The sequence below is a fragment of the Arachis hypogaea genome, chromosome 6 (assembly GCF_003086295.3).
Source record: "Arachis hypogaea cultivar Tifrunner chromosome 6, arahy.Tifrunner.gnm2.J5K5, whole genome shotgun sequence".
Lineage (NCBI taxonomy): Eukaryota > Viridiplantae > Streptophyta > Magnoliopsida > Fabales > Fabaceae > Arachis > Arachis hypogaea.
In genome coordinates, this window is record NC_092041.1 from 111,277,111 (window position 1) to 111,296,976 (window position 19,866).

The 19,866-nt window shown below is 29.7% G+C and overlaps 1 protein-coding gene across 1 annotated transcript; it reads right to left on the reverse strand.

Moving 5' to 3' along the window:
- Window positions 1-16,897: 16,897 nt before the first annotated feature.
- LOC112757810 (pectinesterase inhibitor 1-like) lies at window positions 16,898-17,470 on the reverse strand. The gene has a single exon (XM_025806366.3). The coding sequence runs from the start codon at window positions 17,468-17,470 to the stop codon at window positions 16,898-16,900; it is 573 nt and encodes a 190-aa protein (XP_025662151.1).
- Window positions 17,471-19,866: the final 2,396 nt, after the last annotated feature.

Here is a 19,866-nt window from a genome sequence, read left to right on the forward strand (position 1 = left end):
GCTTCACTTACAGCCACTTTTGTCTCTTTCTTAGCCGCCTTATATTTTTCCCAGTTATAATAATAATAATAATAATAATAATAATAATATTATTATTATGATATGATAATTATATGATAATAGCACCAGTTATTAATAACCAATTTATATTTTTTTAAATAAATTATTTTAAAATTTTTTTTATTATAATTATATTATAATATTATAATTAGTATTTAATGAATAATGCATAATTATATTAACTTAGGAAAATATTTTTATTATAATTATATTAAATCAATATTTAATACATTCTTTAATATATTTATATTTATTATTTACCAATTTCTTTTATTTTTATTTCTCACATTTGTTAAATATTTCTTTTCAATTATTGTTATTTAGTTTACTTATTTTAGATATTAATTATTAGTAAGTCTTCACAATTATTTTTTAACTATTAGTATTATTGGTATATTAGTGTATTTTTAAAAATATTGGAGGTGAGATATCAACTTCTCATGAATTTTTTTCCTTTAAAATAAAAGCATTACTTTCAATATATTTAATTATATTTACTCTCTTCTCAATCTATTTTAAGAAAATATCTTTTTTTTATAATTATATAAAAATTAATATTTAATATATTATTATGCTAATTGTCAATCATTACATATCTTTAATCATTATAATTATTATATTAATTTATATAATTCTAATTCTCAATCATTGTGCAACTTGATACATACGTTAATACAAATTGATACTAATTATTATATTAATTGTATAATACTAATTATCAATCATTAATATTTTTAATTATTATTTTTTATTATTATTTTTAATCAAGCATAATTAGTGACAAATTAATACATACATTAATGGTGATAAATTGATATTGATAATAATAATAATAATAATAATAATAATAATAATAATAATAATAATAATAATAATAATAATAATAATAATAATAATAATAATAATAATAATAATAATAATAATAATAGAAAAGGTCTAAACAGCACACATGTTATATTTTAAAAAAGCAAAATATATTTTTAAAAGGATTAAGATATCAATAATTAAAAATAAAAAAATAAACATAAAAATATAATTTTAATTGCCATAAATATGATACTAACGTTAATGATGGTAAATTGATATTGATATTAATAATTAATTTTTATAATTATTTTTGTACTACTAAAGGTTATATATAGTTTTTTTTTTTTTTTTTTTTGCGATTCGTGAGTCTAAATCTAAGAGCTAAAGCATTCAGTTTATAAATAGAGTTTAATTTTGATGCACTGACAGTGTAAAGCGTTTTACATAGTCGTGCAATCATATCCGTTTTTTTGGATGACCATTCACGCGGTCAATGTGAAAAATAGTTATTTTTAGTGATATGTTATTACGTAATTGGATGCACGCGTAAAACTACTTTACACTGTTAGTGCATCAAAATTAAATTCTTATAAATCTTTGTAGTTCGTATTTTAAGTTAATTTTATAAGTACACCATTCCACATGTCAAAGACAATTCTTTTTAATAGCTTTGTAGATGCTAATAACTTTTATATTTAAATTGTTTTCCAATACGATAAAATTCATTGTTCAATTAAGAATTATTTGATAAAAATGTTTGAAAATGAATTGGTAGAAAGAAATGTCTATTTCTTCTCAAATTTTGAGATTGAGAAATCAAGTGGAATATATCGATCTTCCGACTGCACACACGTGCAAAATATCTTTTAAGAATTAGTCATGTATAGTACATACGGCTGACGATCGTAAAATTTCGGATGATACATTTTAATTCGCTTGCCCATGATGATATATTGAAACAAACAAATGAACGATTCTACTTATTTGGTACATAGTTAATTTATATTAACCCACATACACAAAATTTTTTTCCTTTTAATTTTAAGTTTCGTCAAAAAATTGTATAATAGCATCATTTTATTGATAACAATAATTTTAACAGTATATTTATTAAAATATTTGAAATTGTATTATGACTTTTTTTAAAAGTATATCCTTTTATTAATATACTACTATTAGTTTTATCGTTTAACATAAAATAAATGAGTAAATTCTCTTTATTTTATACACATACAAAGTTATAATTTCTTATATTATTCACTTATTTGTCCTTAATTTTGTACTTTTAATTCAATTTTTTTGTTAAATTAGATGTTATTAGACTCTTGACTGGAAAAGAAAAATTTATATCATGGTCAAAAGTAGAGAGAAATGACTAATACATTGTGATTGATTTTCATGATTTGCGGTATGTAAAATTTTAATATTTTAATATGAAAAATATCTTTTGGTAATAATTATGTGTTGTAGTGCAAAATCTTTTATTTTTATGTATTACTACTTATTTCTTTTAATTCTCGCTTTCATTCAAAAATGAGAAAAAAAAATAAGATGTCCGCTGTGGGATCAATTTATAATATAATTACTTGATTATCTATATGATCACCAAACAACTGAATACATAATTATTCTCTAATTTACAAAATTTAACAAAAGCATTGGTAAGCATATTGATTTAGTATTTATTTATATATTTTTTTATTTATGTTATATTTAATTTATAATTATATTATATCTATTTTTATCAATATATTTTTTAAAAAATACCATTAATATTAGTACATGGTGTAATAAATAAATTGAATAATAGAAACACGTAATTATATGTTTTTTTCAGTCAAAATTTAGTAAGATACTGTAATTTAGACTTGCAATATTAGTATATTAATAATGAAGTGGAAAAAAAAATATAATATCATATCAAAAAACTTTTTTAAATCATAATTATAATTTATTATTGAAATCATAATTTAAATATTTTAAACAAGATAATTTTATTTAGAGAATTCATAATTCAAACATAATTTTTATACATTTAATAGCTACATTCAAATTAATACATACACTTAATACCATATTAAAAAAATAAACAATGCACATCATATTATTTATTTATTAATTAAATTATTACAATTTAAATTAATTTTAATAGATTAATTTAAAATTATAATTTTAATTTTATCACGTGCATGGCACGGGTTATTATACTTGTTATTATTCTTAATTTTAGGACAAATTAAGTATATAAATTGTTTGAAAATTAAATTTATTAGATTACAACTTTTTAACATAATAGATAAAATTATAACTTTTTCATATTTATAAAAATTACTAGTGGTTTCTAGTAAGACGTTATTCACTACAAGATATAACAGTTTACGTGAGATTTTGTGCTCAAAAAAATTTTGCTGACTAAAAGCCTATAGGAGTTTATGAAGGAATATTGTCTTGCATAAACTATGGCACATAGCAGCGGTGTATGTATAAGGAGATTGTCTACATAGATAAATAACTCAAAAAATATAATTTTTTTACACAAAAAAATAAATATTTAAATAATGACAATGCCAAAAAAATTATTGTATAGTTAGTGTTTGGTGTTTTATTATGTATAATATGGTAGCGGGTGAAAATAGAAAACAAAATTTCATGTAAAAAAAATAAAATTAAAACTGAGATTTCATACTACACACAATATTAAATACAAATTTAATAATAAAAATAGAGTGATCAAATATAAAAAAAAATTTATGAAAGTAGCACAATGACCTTTTTTATAAATGGTTTTAATTTGATATAAATTTTTATTTTGATAAAAAAAATCGTATAAACTTTTTAAATGATTTTATTTTGATATAACAATCAAATCAATGTTCTTTTGTTTTTTGTTTTTTATATTAAGTTATAAGAAGATGTAATGCTTGAGAAAATAAAATAGGTTAATTCTTTAATTTAGATTTTATTTTATTTAGGATTAAATTAAATATGTAACTACTATAAAAATTGTGATTAAGTTAAATATTTATATTTTATATTTTTTTACACTTAATTTAAATCCTTAATCATAATTTAAATAAGATAATTAAGTTTAAAATACAATTTCATTATTTTTTCTCTTTGATGCAATACAATAATGAATTTTTTATTTAAATAAATAAAATAAATATGGTAATTACTGAAATAAATATTTTAAAAAATAATTACCGAAATAAATTCCTTTCTCTTATCTCGTTTACACTGTAAATGAGATAATTTTGCACGATAAACGAGATAAAACACGTGAACGTGATACGTGTATATCTCGTTTATAGGGGAGACAAATTTTCAGCAGCTATAAAAAAGATGGATAACTCTTGGCATTCTTCACACACATTTTATATCTTTTTCTGTCCAATTTTTCTCACAAAAATAAGGCAACAATGGTCAGTAACAACGTGTACATAGTTGGGTGTATTTACCCCAATTGTCATATGAAAAATAGCGACAACGGAGTAATATTTGAATGTGACAATTCGATACTGTTGCGGACTCAGCGTGTAAGTACGTTGTCGGAGTTGAAGAGTTTGATATTGAGCAACCTCGGTGGTACAAAAACGAGGGAGGTCGGAAGGGTGGGGTATAGGTTGTTGGCACCCATGGGTAATGGAGTTTTCCGGTTTCGACTATTTCGACTTTTAGGGGACGAGCATGTGCGGCTTATGTTCGACATCCATGGGAGAATCATGGCGGAACAAGTGATGGATCTTTCTGTCGAGGTTGGAGATGTTGGTCGTGGTGGTTCTGTACACTCGACCTATGTACAAGACGACTGACCTCTCGCACCACCACCCATTCATGTCGCCATTGCAGTGGAAGAGGTGGAGGAGGGTGACGAAGAGTCAGATGAAGAATACGTGGCGGATAGTGTCGACAGTGATTCTTCCGAAGGGGGTGAGGAGGAAGAGTTTGTACCGGAGACGCCTGCTGAGATTGTGGCGCGCCATGTCTTACCTCCACCCCCACCCAATTTCGACGCTATTGGCAGTACCAAGTCACTATCACAGTCTGGATCTGGATGCCATGCATGAGACTATGAGAGAACTCTGTTTTTCAACATGGAGAAAGAGGATTACAACCTAAACGGTGGGGTAGAATTTCGGACCGGCCACAGTTCAAATGCCGATATGCAGTACTGCAGGGTGTGAAAAACTACAGTATTCACTGGTCTGCTGAGTACCGAGTGATCGAGTTAGACCGATTATAGTACCATGTGCAATGCCGTCAAGCTGCGAATAGGTGTCAATGGAGTCTCTGTATTGCCCTTCGATAGAACCTCTGATACTGATGAGTTCAAATTTAATTGAGCTTTTGAGTACTTCTGTGCAATATATTTAGTAGTTTTCAAATATGGCTAAACCAATGCTTTTCTATTGCGTTAGGGAGGTCCAAAGGGTTGGTGGAGCGCATAGTTGTTTAGCAGTTGGATAGCAGTTTCATCTATAAGGTCATACTGCTGTTGATATAGTCCAACCCCTCCGTCAGCATCCTGGTCCTACAGCCAAACAAGCTTTAGCGTGAACGACTCCTTCCTTTGTGCGGCCTGCTGTAGAGTCACCGGAGGCCTAGCACCCAGCAGCCGCTCCACCAATTGCCACGTCTCCGTCTAGTACCACCTACCGAAGTCACGGAGGCATCCCTCGATTGGAGCCCGTGTGCGCGTAGTCCTAGGTGGTACGCCACGTCCTGCAGGGTGATAGTGACCTCACCCCACAGGAGATGAAACGTGTGGGTCTCCGGATGTCATCACTCCACGAGTGCCATAATCAGAAACTTGTCAAATGTGAAATCTCTGAGAGGCACCGTGTCGCCAAATCCAGCCTCAACCAGATACAGAACGATAGCTTCCGGTGGAGAAGGGTATGACTCACTCGTCGGGGGAGTAGAAGGCGAGACCTCTAAAGAAAAAAATTTAGAATTATAAAGAAATATTTTTAAAACTTTAATTGGGTCTTCGATGTTTAACAGTCCTCATATTTTAAAACTTTTAAATAAGTTTCTATATTTTTTTATTAAATTTTTATATTATTTTTAAGTTTTTTAAAACTTTTGTAATATGATATTTTTAGTATAAAAAATATTAAAGTTAAATAAATATTTTTTTAAGTTAAAGATATTTCTAATTAAGAACATATTTACATCTTTAATTACTTGTTTTTAAACAAATATTATTCTGTTGATTTTAATATATTTAGTACTAAAAAAAACCTAACTAAAATATTATAATAAGTGGTAACAACCTACCATAGGTAAAATAGAGTTCTAAACTAATATTTATGTAGTAGTAATAACCTTCCACAATTAAATAGAGTTTCAATTTCTACAAGCAACCTATTTCTATTCGCGACTATCCTAACCATGGCTACATACAAAAATGTCTGTACAGGATTGCACAAAATTCAACACAAAACTAACCTCAAAGTCGGCTGTCCCGATATAATGCGAAGTCTCGTTCAACCTGTTGATGTCTCCATCGTTACCAATTGCGCGCGCTATCGTCGTATGTATCGATAATATGGTTAGAAAGGGATAAAAGAGACGAGAAAGTCGTTGAAAAGTTCAAACAGGACCCGATCAAAGACGGTGAACAACATCTATTTAAAGACGTCTCCCAGTCATATCTCGTTTACAGTGTAAACGAGATAGGCTTGCACGTATCTGTAAACGAGATATACACTTGTCACGTTCACATGTCTTATAAACAAAATAAGAGAGAAAAATTTATTTCAATAATTATTTTTTAAAATATTTATTTCCGTAATTATCATATTTATTTTATTTATTAAAATAAAAAATTCGAACAATAATTACACTTTAAATATAAATTAATTATATTTTATTATATCTTAAAAATTGTCTGTATATTAGTTGTGCTGTGCTAGGGCTAGTTGTGCTGTGCTAGGGCTATTCTTTGGAGAATCCTAATTTGTGAACACACGTTCACCTTTATGCCACATTGGTTTATTAGTGAGGCATAATTCTACTGCATCTCAACTGAAGATTGCGGGAGAGATCCTATTTGTTTTCTCTTCAATTGAGGATTCCATTAATCTGCATCACAATAAGAAAATTGTGGAAGAGTTTCACTTCGTTCTTCATCACAAAAAGACATCTTATTTAACCAATAAATGGCACCAGAGGAAGTAAGGCAAACACAAAATTCATATTAGGAGAAGAGGAGATAGTATACATGGAAGAGCAAGATGTACGTGAAGGAATTGAAAATTGCTCAAGAAGTCTAATAGGAAGACTCATGGCGGATAGAGGCTTTAGTGGGGGCATAATGGAGGCAGCACTTAGTGCAATCTGAAACCCTCCCGATGGCTTTCGAGTCAAAGCTCATGGTGACAATGTATTTCAGTTCTTTTTCGAACGCGAATCTGACGGCATAAAGATAGAAAAGGGATCCCCTTGACTCTTTAAACAGTTTGTGATTCAAGAAAAACGATGGAGTGCAACTGTCAAAATAGAAGAAGAAGACTTCACACGGATTCCAATGTGGGTGCAAATGTGAGGACTATCAGAATATTGCAAGACTAAGGATGCAGCAAGAAAAATCGGAGAAAGACTAGGAGAGATTATTGATGCTAACACTTTTAGTATGAAAGGGAAGGAAGATAGAATAATGAAAGTAAGGGTGAACCTAGATATTACCAAAACCTTAGACAATCAATCAAAATCTCTAGTCCCTATAAATCCATCTTTAAAATCCAGCTGAGAAAATAGGACTTTACTGCTACTATTGCGAATACATAGGACATGAAAGCAGAAATTGCTTTAAATTTATTGAAGCTGCTGCAACAGATCAAGGGGTAAAAGAGGCATGGAGCTCAGAGTTGAGAGCCACTTAAATAGGATGGAGACTTAAAGACCAAAAAAAAACTCAAACCAAAAGAACACCAAACGTGAATCAATTCAACACAAGCCTTCTATGAAAACAACATCTGTAAACCTCCTAAAAAGTTTTTCAAACCTTGCAGGTAATGAGACAAATAAAGTCCCACTAAACCCCCAAAACCAATTAACCCTGGTCCATATTGAACCTCATCTTGACCACCACACATTTCAATATACTAAGCAATAACATCAAAACTTAAACCAAAATACAGAACCAGACCCCTCACACAACCACCACGTCCTACCTCCCACCAATACACGATATTACACTAATTATGCCTTACCCGAACCAATTCCAGCAGTGAAACAAGACCATGGAGGAATGCAAATTGTCTCAAATGTTGAACTCACATTGGGCGGTAGCAATAATATGAAAGGAGGAAGTAGAAAAAGGTTAAAACTAAAACATCTAACAAGAAACGAGGAAGCAAGAGAGAGACTATTTGTTAGATTCGGCCGTAAAAGAATTTCAGAACACAAATCTTGCTGAAGGGGAGCAGGGTGTCATCCCAAGATGGGCACCCCAACAGTCATGAAGATGTACACATGGAACTACCGGGGTTTTGAGAAACCTGATAGTTCACAACATCATCAAAGGGATGCAAATTTCTCATTTTCCTGAGGTGCTGTTTCTTTCTGAGTGAAACAAAGCAACAACCCTCATTTGTTGAAAGACAATTAAAGAAATGTGGTGTAAGGTGTTGATGGATTGAATCATATCCATAAATCTATAGTATTTATCTATATTCGATCCGTAATTTGCATATATAATCCGATCAACAACATAATTTAATAGAATCTATAATCTAATTGAATCAGATCATGTATATCAGATCTATATCCACATATTTGATTTGTATATCCATATTAAATAATAAATAAATAATATATATGTTATTTTTATGTTTTATTTCAATTAATAATTATTATTTATATATGTTATATTATTTTATTTTTTGTTATTTAAAAAAATTAGTTTAATAATATTTTAAGATTGATATTATCTTTTTTTTCTAGTGGGTGCGTGATTGAGGACTAGGGTTCTTCTCTCAATTTCAAAGTTTGGTTCAGAGAAGAGAAGAGAAGAGAGGACTGTGTGAGACTGTGAGTGTAGTCAGTCGCGAAGAGGATTTAGGATTTTAGGGTTTTCTTTTTTTTTTTCTTTTGTTTCTTTCTAAAGATAAAACGGCGCCATTTAAAAAAAATTTTTCGAACCGAAAATCCTTCAAAAAATCGGCCAATTCTATTGGTTTATCGGTTAACCACCGATTCGACTAGTTCTATGATCGATTTTTTACCAAACAATTTATAGGTCTAGCCGGATCGATCTGGTAATTGGTTTTTGGTTAATCTGGTTGAATCGGTCGATTCGATTCGATTTTCAGAACAATTATTTTGGTTCGAATGACGATTTTTTAAAACTAAATTAAACTTTAGGGATGATTTTATAAGCAAAAAAGGTTGGGGACGAAAAAAATTTTTAACCCCTACCTTAAGAACTAAAATCGTACTTAACCCTAAAGAAAAAATATGTGTATTCAAGTTAAGTAGAATGATATAATATAAAAGAGTATTTATAAATGTTAAGAGAATTAAAATAATAAAAACGTAATATCTTATCATAAATATTTAAATATATTAAATAATTCTAATAAAAACTAATTGATCCTAATATATTCTAATATTCAATATTATGTAAAAATAACTCACGATTAGAAAAACTAAATTTTAGTATATTTTGTTGGAATATAAATTGACAATATGATTATTGCACGTTAAATAATTTGGGTAACAATATTGTCACCTAGCTTTTATAATATTTCTCTATACATAATTTTTTAAATTATATGTTTGTATAAATTTATAAAAAAAATGATATTGTCAAAATAGAAGTGTGAATATATATTTCCTGTAATTTTGTTAATTATTCTCTTTTTAGAATTACAAATTCATATATTTGTATTTTTATTTTAGTACATAACAAATTTATAACAAACATCTCATCAAAAATAGTTATTTTTCACACGTACATTCTTAATGAGTTAGATAAAATATTAGATAAAATTAAAAGTATTTATACAATAAAATAATACTAAAATAAAATTTTAAAAAAAATAAAATTTATATATAATTTATATATAAAAAATTAAAATTAGAGGGACATGGCCCCTTTTCTTATCATGTGGCTCCGGCACTACCTTAATGTACATAAACTCCTTAATCTTGTAGAATTTACAGTTTACAAATAAATATTTGTCCTAAATTTACGTGTTGTCTCTCTAACCTAAATATTAATATGCAGAATATAAATTAAGAGGTTATATTATATGATGCATTAAAAAATAGAAGAGTGTAAATTTTAAGGGGCTCGTTGTAAGAGATGTTTGATAATTTTATAAATATAAACAAAAGAGTTTGTTGCTAAAATTGTGAATTAACATGCAATAATCATCCTTGAAAACTAACTGTAAAACCGAAAAATATATGTACCTCAAAGTTTTTGAAATTCCGGAACTCCATCCGATTCATGTGATAGAACCGCCTAGGTGTGCCAACTAGTATGTTAGCGCCTTCTTTCTCTAACTTCTTCATGTCTGATTTCACTTCAACCCCACCAACAAGCAGCATAGACTTAACATTCGCTAAAGTTGGAATGAAAGGTTGTGCAACATGCATGATATATTTGATTTAATAGTTCCTTTGTGGAGGATCTGATTATTCATACTACCTAGTATAAGCAAAAAATAAAATAAAATAAAAAACAAAAATAAAAAGTAAAAACTATTTACAGATATTACATAATTAGAATTAGTTTGGATAAACAATTTAATTAAATTCTTTTAAAAAAAAGTTTAAAATATAAGAATTTATATTAAAAGTAGATTATAAATAAATTATTTTGTATTTAAAAAGTTATAACTTATTATAGAAGCACTTGTTTTAAAGTTGTGTAATAAATAAGCGTGATAAAATAATTTTTAAAAAATAGAAAATGACTAATTTTTTTTGTATATTAAAAAAATTTTGGTTTAATACTCAATCCTTGGATTTTATGATATTTTTTAAAATTATGGGAGTAAGACAATACGCCTCCCTTGTATTGATAATAAGCCTCCTTATATTGTATATTTTAATTAAAATATACAATACAAGTGGGGTATAACACCATACCACACAGAATTTTACACTTAGGATGTAAAATAGAGGTGGCGAGGCGCTACGATCTCTAAAATAAAATACATACATATAATAGCAGAAAGAATATAATAAACTAGGAGTCTTGAAAAAAAGGTAAAACAAAATCGCAAAATAAAAAGCACAACGCTCCGGAAACGAGATTTCTTGCGTGCCAAGAAACCTGAAGATCATAGGTATAAGAGTAAAGCATCGTTTTTGTCCCCAACATTTGGGGTAAGTCTCAAAGTTGTCCCTAACATTTCAATCGTTCTATTTAAGTCCATAACGTTTTAAAACTGACTCAATGTTGTCCTGCCGTTAGGGATCCGTTAACAGAATTGACGTCGGGACAAAATTGAGACTATTTTGAAACGTTAGAGACTTAAATAGGACAAAAACGTTGGGGACAAAAATGATACATAGAAATAAAATTTAATTTTATCCTTCAATAATATCAATTTTTTACTATACATAGTATTCGATTATTTTTTAATCACATCTAAGTAAATTACACTTAATCATATTACTTTCATTTAAATAAATTATTTTTTTTATTTTACTCTTAAAAATTTTTAGTTATCATAAAATATTTGTAAAATGACTAGTATATAAACTTGCAGAAAAAAATAATATATATACAATAAAATATAAATTATACGTTTTGTCTCTAATATATCAAAATTCTTTAAAATTATAAAAAATAAATTTATTTAAAATAAAAGTAATGTGATTAAGTATAATTTATTTAGATGTAATTAAAAAATAATTGAATACTACGTACAGTAAAAAATAATATTATTGAAAGATAAAATTAAATTAAAATTTATTTTTATGTATCGTTTTTGTCCCTAACGTTTTCGTCCGATTTAAGTCCCTAACATTTCAAAATCGTCTCAATTTTGTCCCGCCGTCAATTCTGTTAACGGATCCCTAATGGCAGGACAACATTGAGTCAATTTTGAAACGTTAGGGATTTAAATAGAACGATTGAAACGTTAGGGACAACTTTGAGACTTACCCCAAACGTTGGGGACAAAAACGATACTTTACTCTAGGTATAAATAGACAAAAGAGAGAATAAAGAGTCAAGGATACAGAATAACTAGCTCCTAACTCAGCCTGCGAAACCAAGGTTGGCCGGAGAATATATACATACTTATATACATATCCCAAAATACCCAAAATACAAAGATAAAACTTTAACTCTCCTTAAACCTCTAAGAGGAACAAAATAAACAAGTTAGTTGGAGAGAAAGCGAGGTATATATATACATAAACCAAATAGCAAAAGAAACTCAGAAACCACTTCGCTTCAGAAGTCCAGATGCCTACCGAGGAGCCTCCCGACCTGCATCTGAAAAACAACAACACATTATGGGGTGAGAATCGGAGGTTCTCAGCATGGTAAATGTGTCACACATATAATATATAAGGTCTTGGGAATGGCAAAGGCAATCCTAAAACGCCGACACTCAGATTATACAGCTTAAGTACTAAACAGAAACAACAAAGGGGTAGGTGTTCTAAGGAAAATCTAAACTCAGCTTAACTTAATCTTAACCTTACCCTAACCACCTTTTCTCCGTTCCTCCGTCTCCAGTGAGTTTGCACAGACAGTCAAACAGACAATTGCAAGCACATGTAGGAGACAAGTAGTGCAAGTAACAAATATAGCAATTAACAATATATATATATATATATATATATATATATATATATATATATATATATATATATATATATATATATATATATAATTAGGCACTTCCAAATAATGCATAGCAAACAAACAAACATAATGCACATGATGTATACATGTCCTATGGCTGATGAGGCTAATCTGTCGGTTATCCAGCCAACCCGACAAGTCCGAAACCCTTAGACTGTCTCTCGTCGAACATCCCCATGAGTCTATGCATAGCTTTTTCTCATTTCATTCATACATTCATATATAACTTACTCAATGGGGGATATTCATTCCCGGAAATTTATACGTGCCCGGTCACCCTTACGACGTAGGGTCAACAGAGTATCGAGTCTCAACCTGGAACACGTTGTAGCAAGTCACGGCTCTGTACCCAAGAAAACTCGTATCTCAGATGACATTAAATTCATAAGCCGCATAATATTCATAACCATTCATATTCATTACATAACATCCATGATAGCCATGGCATCATATAGTTGTCATACATACACATCTTTCTCATACAACTCATCACTTTTAACCTTTACTTCATCCCCAAGTTACCTCTATTTCCTAACTTCAACTAACTACTAGGCTTCTTATTATATTTTATAACTAAAAGAATAAAAATAGAAGTTTAGAAATTTGAAATTCCGTTTAAAAACAAAAAAAACCAGTTTTGCAAAAAACAGAGGCCACTCGCACGCGTACGCGTGGGCGTGTAAGTTTGGCCCTTGACGCGTACGCATTGGCTTGTTCGCGTACGCATGCATGGGAGGCAGTAGCCACCACATGCGAATGAGGGTTCCGCGTACGCAAAATTCTCATGTCACGCGTACGCGTGGGCGTACGTTTTACCAAAAATTTTACTAAGTCTGAAATCTACAGATTCACCATTTTAAACCCCAAACTGCCGACGCACATAACTTTTTCATCTTAAAACATTTTTCATCCGTTCTTCGAACGGCATAAATTTCACGGACCCAATTTTCATACAAAATAAATTTGAAATCATTTGGAGATCCGAAAGCCAAGTTATGGCTCACCGAAGTTCGGTCAAAAAGTTCAAAACCTCATTTTCATTAAAACTAAACTCAAATCCCACTTTCTATATATATATATATATATATATATATATATATATATATAACAACATACCAATTAAAATACCAAAACTTCCAAATCCTACCTCAATCAATTATAATCCTATATACACATTCTCATCCCTAATTTCATCACTTAAATTAACAAGTTTCATCAACAATCCATCACAAAATATATATTCACCCTCATACCTTAGCAAACATCATCAATTCTCCATATAGCATTTTATCACCAACATCAACAACAAGTAATAACCATCAATCCATTCTCATACTCATTCAAATTCCTTCATAAGTTTTACTAAGCATTAAGTACAATCATGCATTCAACCTATCCTATGGTCATCTAGCCTAAGTTTTCACAGAACATTATATATTAAATATGCGAAACCTAAACAATACCTTGGTTGATTTCCACGTATCTTTCCCAAGGCACCACCAAAGGCACCAAACATAGCCCCAAAGGTCCAAAGTCACCTAAGCATTGTCACCAAACCTCCACCATGTCTCCAATGTATACAATCAAACTCCAATTTACATATACACAAACCTAATTCACATATATGACACATACATACTCAAAATTCAATACCTAACATACACAATTAAAGAATTATCTAAGGTTCTAGAATTCTCACCTTACCCAAACACCATATAAGCAAGAGTGAATATTTTTCTCGAACTAATTTGAACCTAAATACCGAAAAAATTTAACAATTTTCTTTGTTCATAGATTTCGAAACTGAAAGTGAAGAAATTGAGGAAGAAAACGTGGCTTCCTTACCTCACAAGGTTCCGGGCTTTGTAGAGCTCGACAACGCGAACGCGTAGCCGCAAACGGTGCGGCAATCGGAGCTCCGAATCAAAAGTTATATGAATTTAAATGAAATCAAGGATTTTTGTGAATTTGATTTCCTTCTTCTCCTTGTGCTGAACTTCAGCGTTCTTTGCATGCAGAGGAGGGATAAGTGAGCTCGGCTCACTTAATTGAGTGGATTGGTTGGACTTATGGGTCCGATTTAGGTTTGGTTTAATTAGTTCGGCTCAATTTTAGGCCATTTTTTTTAAATTAGTGTTAAAATTCTTGTTTTAATGAGCTCTATTTTATTTTAGTATAAGATTTACATTTCTAATTTTTTTTATTAAAACTTAATTTATTATCTATTTATTTATTAATTTAGCGGGGTTTACATGGAGTATATTGTCAATACAAAGGAGTCGTATTGTCCTACTCCAACAATTTTAAAAAATATCATAAAATTTAATAATTGAGTATTACACTAAAATTATACCAATATATAAAAAAATAAACAATAGAACAACTTTTAAAAAAATTAAAAATATATCTAAAAAATTATACTAAAAATTATTAATATAATTTTTTATAAATAAAAAAAAAAAAAGTAACTTTTGAAGTTTTCAAATTGAGTGCCTTAATCTAACTACAATCAAACTCAACAAAATATATGGCATTTAACACACACTTCTATCGAGTAACCCCTATTCCAATTTCCAAGTCTTTCATTCCCCAAAGTAACAGCAACTAAAGGTTAACAATTTGCAACCATGAAAAAAAAAACAGGTGGTTAATAAATTATTAACAAACTCAAAAAAACTAATAATAATCAACAATAAATTAAAAATTAATTTAAAAAATTAATAAATTAAGATTAACTCAAAAATTAATAATAATCAATACAAATTAACTTAGATAACAATTAACTCAAAAAATTAGTAATTAACTAAAATACCATCGACAACAAGGGACACCATCGGCGGTGATGACGGCAACGTACGTGAGGACAACCTCCGACAACAAGGGACACCGTCAGCGGTGGCGGAGGCTTTCCACGGAGACTCTAGTAGTAATGACAGTGACGTGCTGATCGCGACAATGATGGAGCTAAACGGCAACGATGGATGGTGACGCAACAAATTTTTTCATTGATAGATTTTATCTCAAATTTACGGTTGGATTTATTAGCAAAAACATCTAAAGGTAAGACATTTATTATTGGCTAAATGCCGTGTTTCACTAATTTATGTATGTTACCGTCGAAAATTTTTCATACTAAATTTGACGCTAATAAAATTTATTTTTGTGCCTCTATTTACAGTTAGATTTAGTTACAAAATTTTAAATTTAATGATAATTTATTTTAAACACGTATTTTCACTCATAATTATCGAAAAATTCACTACTAACTCCGTTGGTCTCTAAATTCGAGCGCAATTTTTATAGCGTGACAATGTAACAAGTATATATACAAACATAAAGAAGCTAAGGAAAAAAAAAGTTGCCAAAAAAAAAATTTGGAGAAAGAAAATTCAACCCAAAAAAAGGAACCTAATCAATCCTAAAAAAAAACTTAATATTATATATATTAACTACAAAAATATTATGATTATTCATCTCAAGTAGCGAGTAGCAAAATACAATATAAAAATAGAAACAATCTGCATTAGTTTTATTTAATAAAGAAAATTCACATCATATATTAAAATATTTGACCATTTTAAATTGATAAATATTGAATTTGACAAATAAAAAAATAAAAATTAAATAATATATATATATATATATATATATATATATATATATATAAAATTAATTTTAATGTACTTTTGAATGACTATTTTAATTTGATGTAAAATTAAATTCATTAAAAGATTACAAAGGCTATTTTGACTAAGTACTTTCAAAATAAGAAAAAGATTGATGAATGCACAACTTGCGATTTAGCATTTTAGATGTGGGCCTCTGTTTTTTACCTTTTCAATATATTTTATGTTAGTAAAAAATTTTAACATTATGTTCTTTTTTGACACACTCTACACATTATTTTATCAATGAGATGTATTTCACATAATCACATGTAAGTCAAACTAAAAATTCATAATTTTATTTCATTACTACTTACAAAATAACTTTTACATAAGAGAAACTTTAAGAATTAACGCTTAACCAGTAAAAAAAGAGTAAATAATCACTACATTATAAATTTTATATCATTAAAAATACTAATAATAACTAATTGATGGCTATAAATCACAAATTGTGCCATCCTAACACTCCTCTTTACATAATATCCGTCACTAAGAAGTACAAACCCAATTAACTAACCTACAATTACTTATAAATACCCGTCAAATAGTTACAAATGGCACAAATAATATCCGCAACTTGCTTCACATATTCAGCATATTTCGGTAGCGAAGAATGATCAGGAAAAACAGGATCACTTGGTGAATCACCAAAAACACAACCATCAACCGTCGCCATAACACCAGAAGCAGCAACATTAACACCTTGGTAATCCTTCGCCTTCAGCATTTTCTCAGCGTATTCCACTTCGCCTAATGCGCCTTCGTCGTAATCGAAATGTTTCAAACACAATTCGTAATGATCTTTCGCATCTGAATTAGTTGAATTTCTTATTAGAGACTTAATGAGATGAATTGTGTTTGTAACGTTGGAACGAACAACACCAATTGTGTAATTTACAAGGGTAACTAGATCTACACGGTTTGTACCACCGGGTTTTGAGTTTAGAATTTTTGAACAAAATGAAGGGTGTATGGTTCTGTTGCAAATTTTGTTCACTTCAACAATTTTGTTGGTTGCATTTGAGGATTGAGCAAACAAAAGGAAGAGTAGCACCACTAGAAAAGAGAGTACCGAAGGTTTGATATCCATGGCCATGTTGAGAAAGAAAAAAAATTACAGAGGATAATAATAGTAATACAAACTATTTGATTATTTTAGTTTGATGATGTCTCAATATGAACCTATTTATAAAAAAAAAAAAAAAATTGAAGAGATACCACTGTGTCATCACACTATGGCTTACTACTAATAAGGAGAATGATTCCCGAAAAATTAATTAGAATTTTGGAATGAAATCACTTTAGTCAAAGATTTCTATTATGTATTTAAGTACGAATGATTTTCCGTTTTATTCTGAAACTTGAGCAGTAATAAGTGGCCACTTGTGTTTTACACGGACCACATTCTTTTAACCTTGACGGTGTCTTGTGTCACGTTGTATTGGCCATTATGTTGCTAGAATTAACTTCTTTAAAAGATGATTATTATTATTCTTAATTTTAGGATTAAGTTACAGAACGGATCCAGAAATAGTATCATGTGCCAATAACATATATAATATTAAAAAATTATGCAAAAAATTAGATAATATAAAATACATTATAAAAATATACCGATAGAAAATATATTTTAAAGTACAAAAAATATGTATGTACTTTAATTAACAAATTGGTCAATTCTTCGTATCATAAAATATATCGATAATGGAATTTGTGTCAAATTTTTCAACAATTTTCTTTTCAATATAATTAAAAGACAATTAGCAAGAAATTTATCTTTCATTTTATTTCTAAATATTCTTCATAATATTCATAGCTAAAAAAGAACTCTCAGTTGTAGTAGTTGAAACAGAGAGAATTAATACCAAATGAATCAAGAAGGATGCTCACAAGAAGAAGAAAAAATCTACTTTATAGAATTTGAATAATTTTATTTAATTAAAAAATATTAGTAATAACATCTTTTCTAATTCATGGCTTTTAACTTCTTTTATTCTTTTACAAATTTTAATTTATTTTTTATTTCAATATTCGTCTAATCGAAGACGCTTTGATGCACGTATAGAAAACTAGTACCTGCAAAAGAGGAGTTGGTTTCGCTCCCAGACCATTAGAATCGAACCATCGATTTTGCTAAAATCGATAAAACAAATTGGCACGCCCGGTGGGACAGTTTTAAAATCGAAGTGTGTCAAATAAATTTTTAGTGTCATTTGGTGTATGCAATTGTGAAATGGAAGGATTATTCACATGGCTGATGAATTGTCAAATGTGAATGGTGGTTCTTCCACCAATGACAGTATACCAGTAACTGTGCAATCTGCGGACGTGACTTCACATTCAGAAGGTGTGATTGGAAGTGAAAGTATTACAGTGACTAGTGTTCAAACTGGAAGTGTTGGACATAATATTCGTCCACATGGTACATTACCACCAATCAAGCCTCCACTGACCACTGGATGGCCTCCTTATGGTCTTCCTCCTGGTTATACTCTGCCAGTGAGTGGTTTTGCTCCTCATGTTCGGTTTGGAAGTACAAGTGGAGTGAATAATACTCAAAACCCACAACAGCATTCCGAGTATTCTCATGATTATAATGTGGGCTCTACATCGAACGACGCTAATTTCATGGCAGTGTATTGACAACATGTAGAGGAAAGTCATCATGACATAGTCAACTTGTTGACTCAGCAAATGACCACAATTCTGAATTCTATGATGGCTGATCACGAATCGAAATTCGAACGTCTTGCTAGACAAGTCGAACGAATTGCTCGAATCGTTGATTATGACGAAGGTAGAAGGCATAATGCTAGGAGAAATAATAAAGGATTCGAAAATGTGTTTCAAAATGAAAACAATATTTTTAACGGAGAGAATCCTCATATAGTTCCCCGTGGGCAAAATGTGGATGAGGTTCTAGCCAGATTACGTGCTAATCATGGTGGTGAACGTTATCAAATCACCAGAATTGTGGAAGAAGTGCTCAATCGAGTGGGATTGAATGTTGGTTTTATGAATCAACCCCATTTTGTGTCTGCTTTCCCCCAAGTTGTTCAAATGGCTGAAGTGCCAAGAGCGGTGAAAAATCTAAAAATAATTACAAAATTTGTAGGGGAAGTAGGCGAATCAACCACTGAACATGTTACTCGATACTTGGTTGAGATTGGAAATTTGGCTAATGATGAAAATTTGAAAATGAAATTTTTTCCTTCTTTGTTAACGAAGAATGCATTTACTTGGTTTTCGAATCTCAGACCAAATTCGATAACAACATGTAATCAGTTGGAAACTGCTTTTTACGCTCAATTTTATCGAGGGGAATTAAATGTGGCAGTTACTGATCTAGTAGCTTTGAAACGAGAGGATGGTGAAACCATTGACGATTATATGATACGTTTCAAAAATGTTAGGAGTAGATGTTATGCTTCATTACCTGAGAGTGAAGTGGTGAAGATAGCCATGATGGGGCTAGGATTTTATATGCGTCGA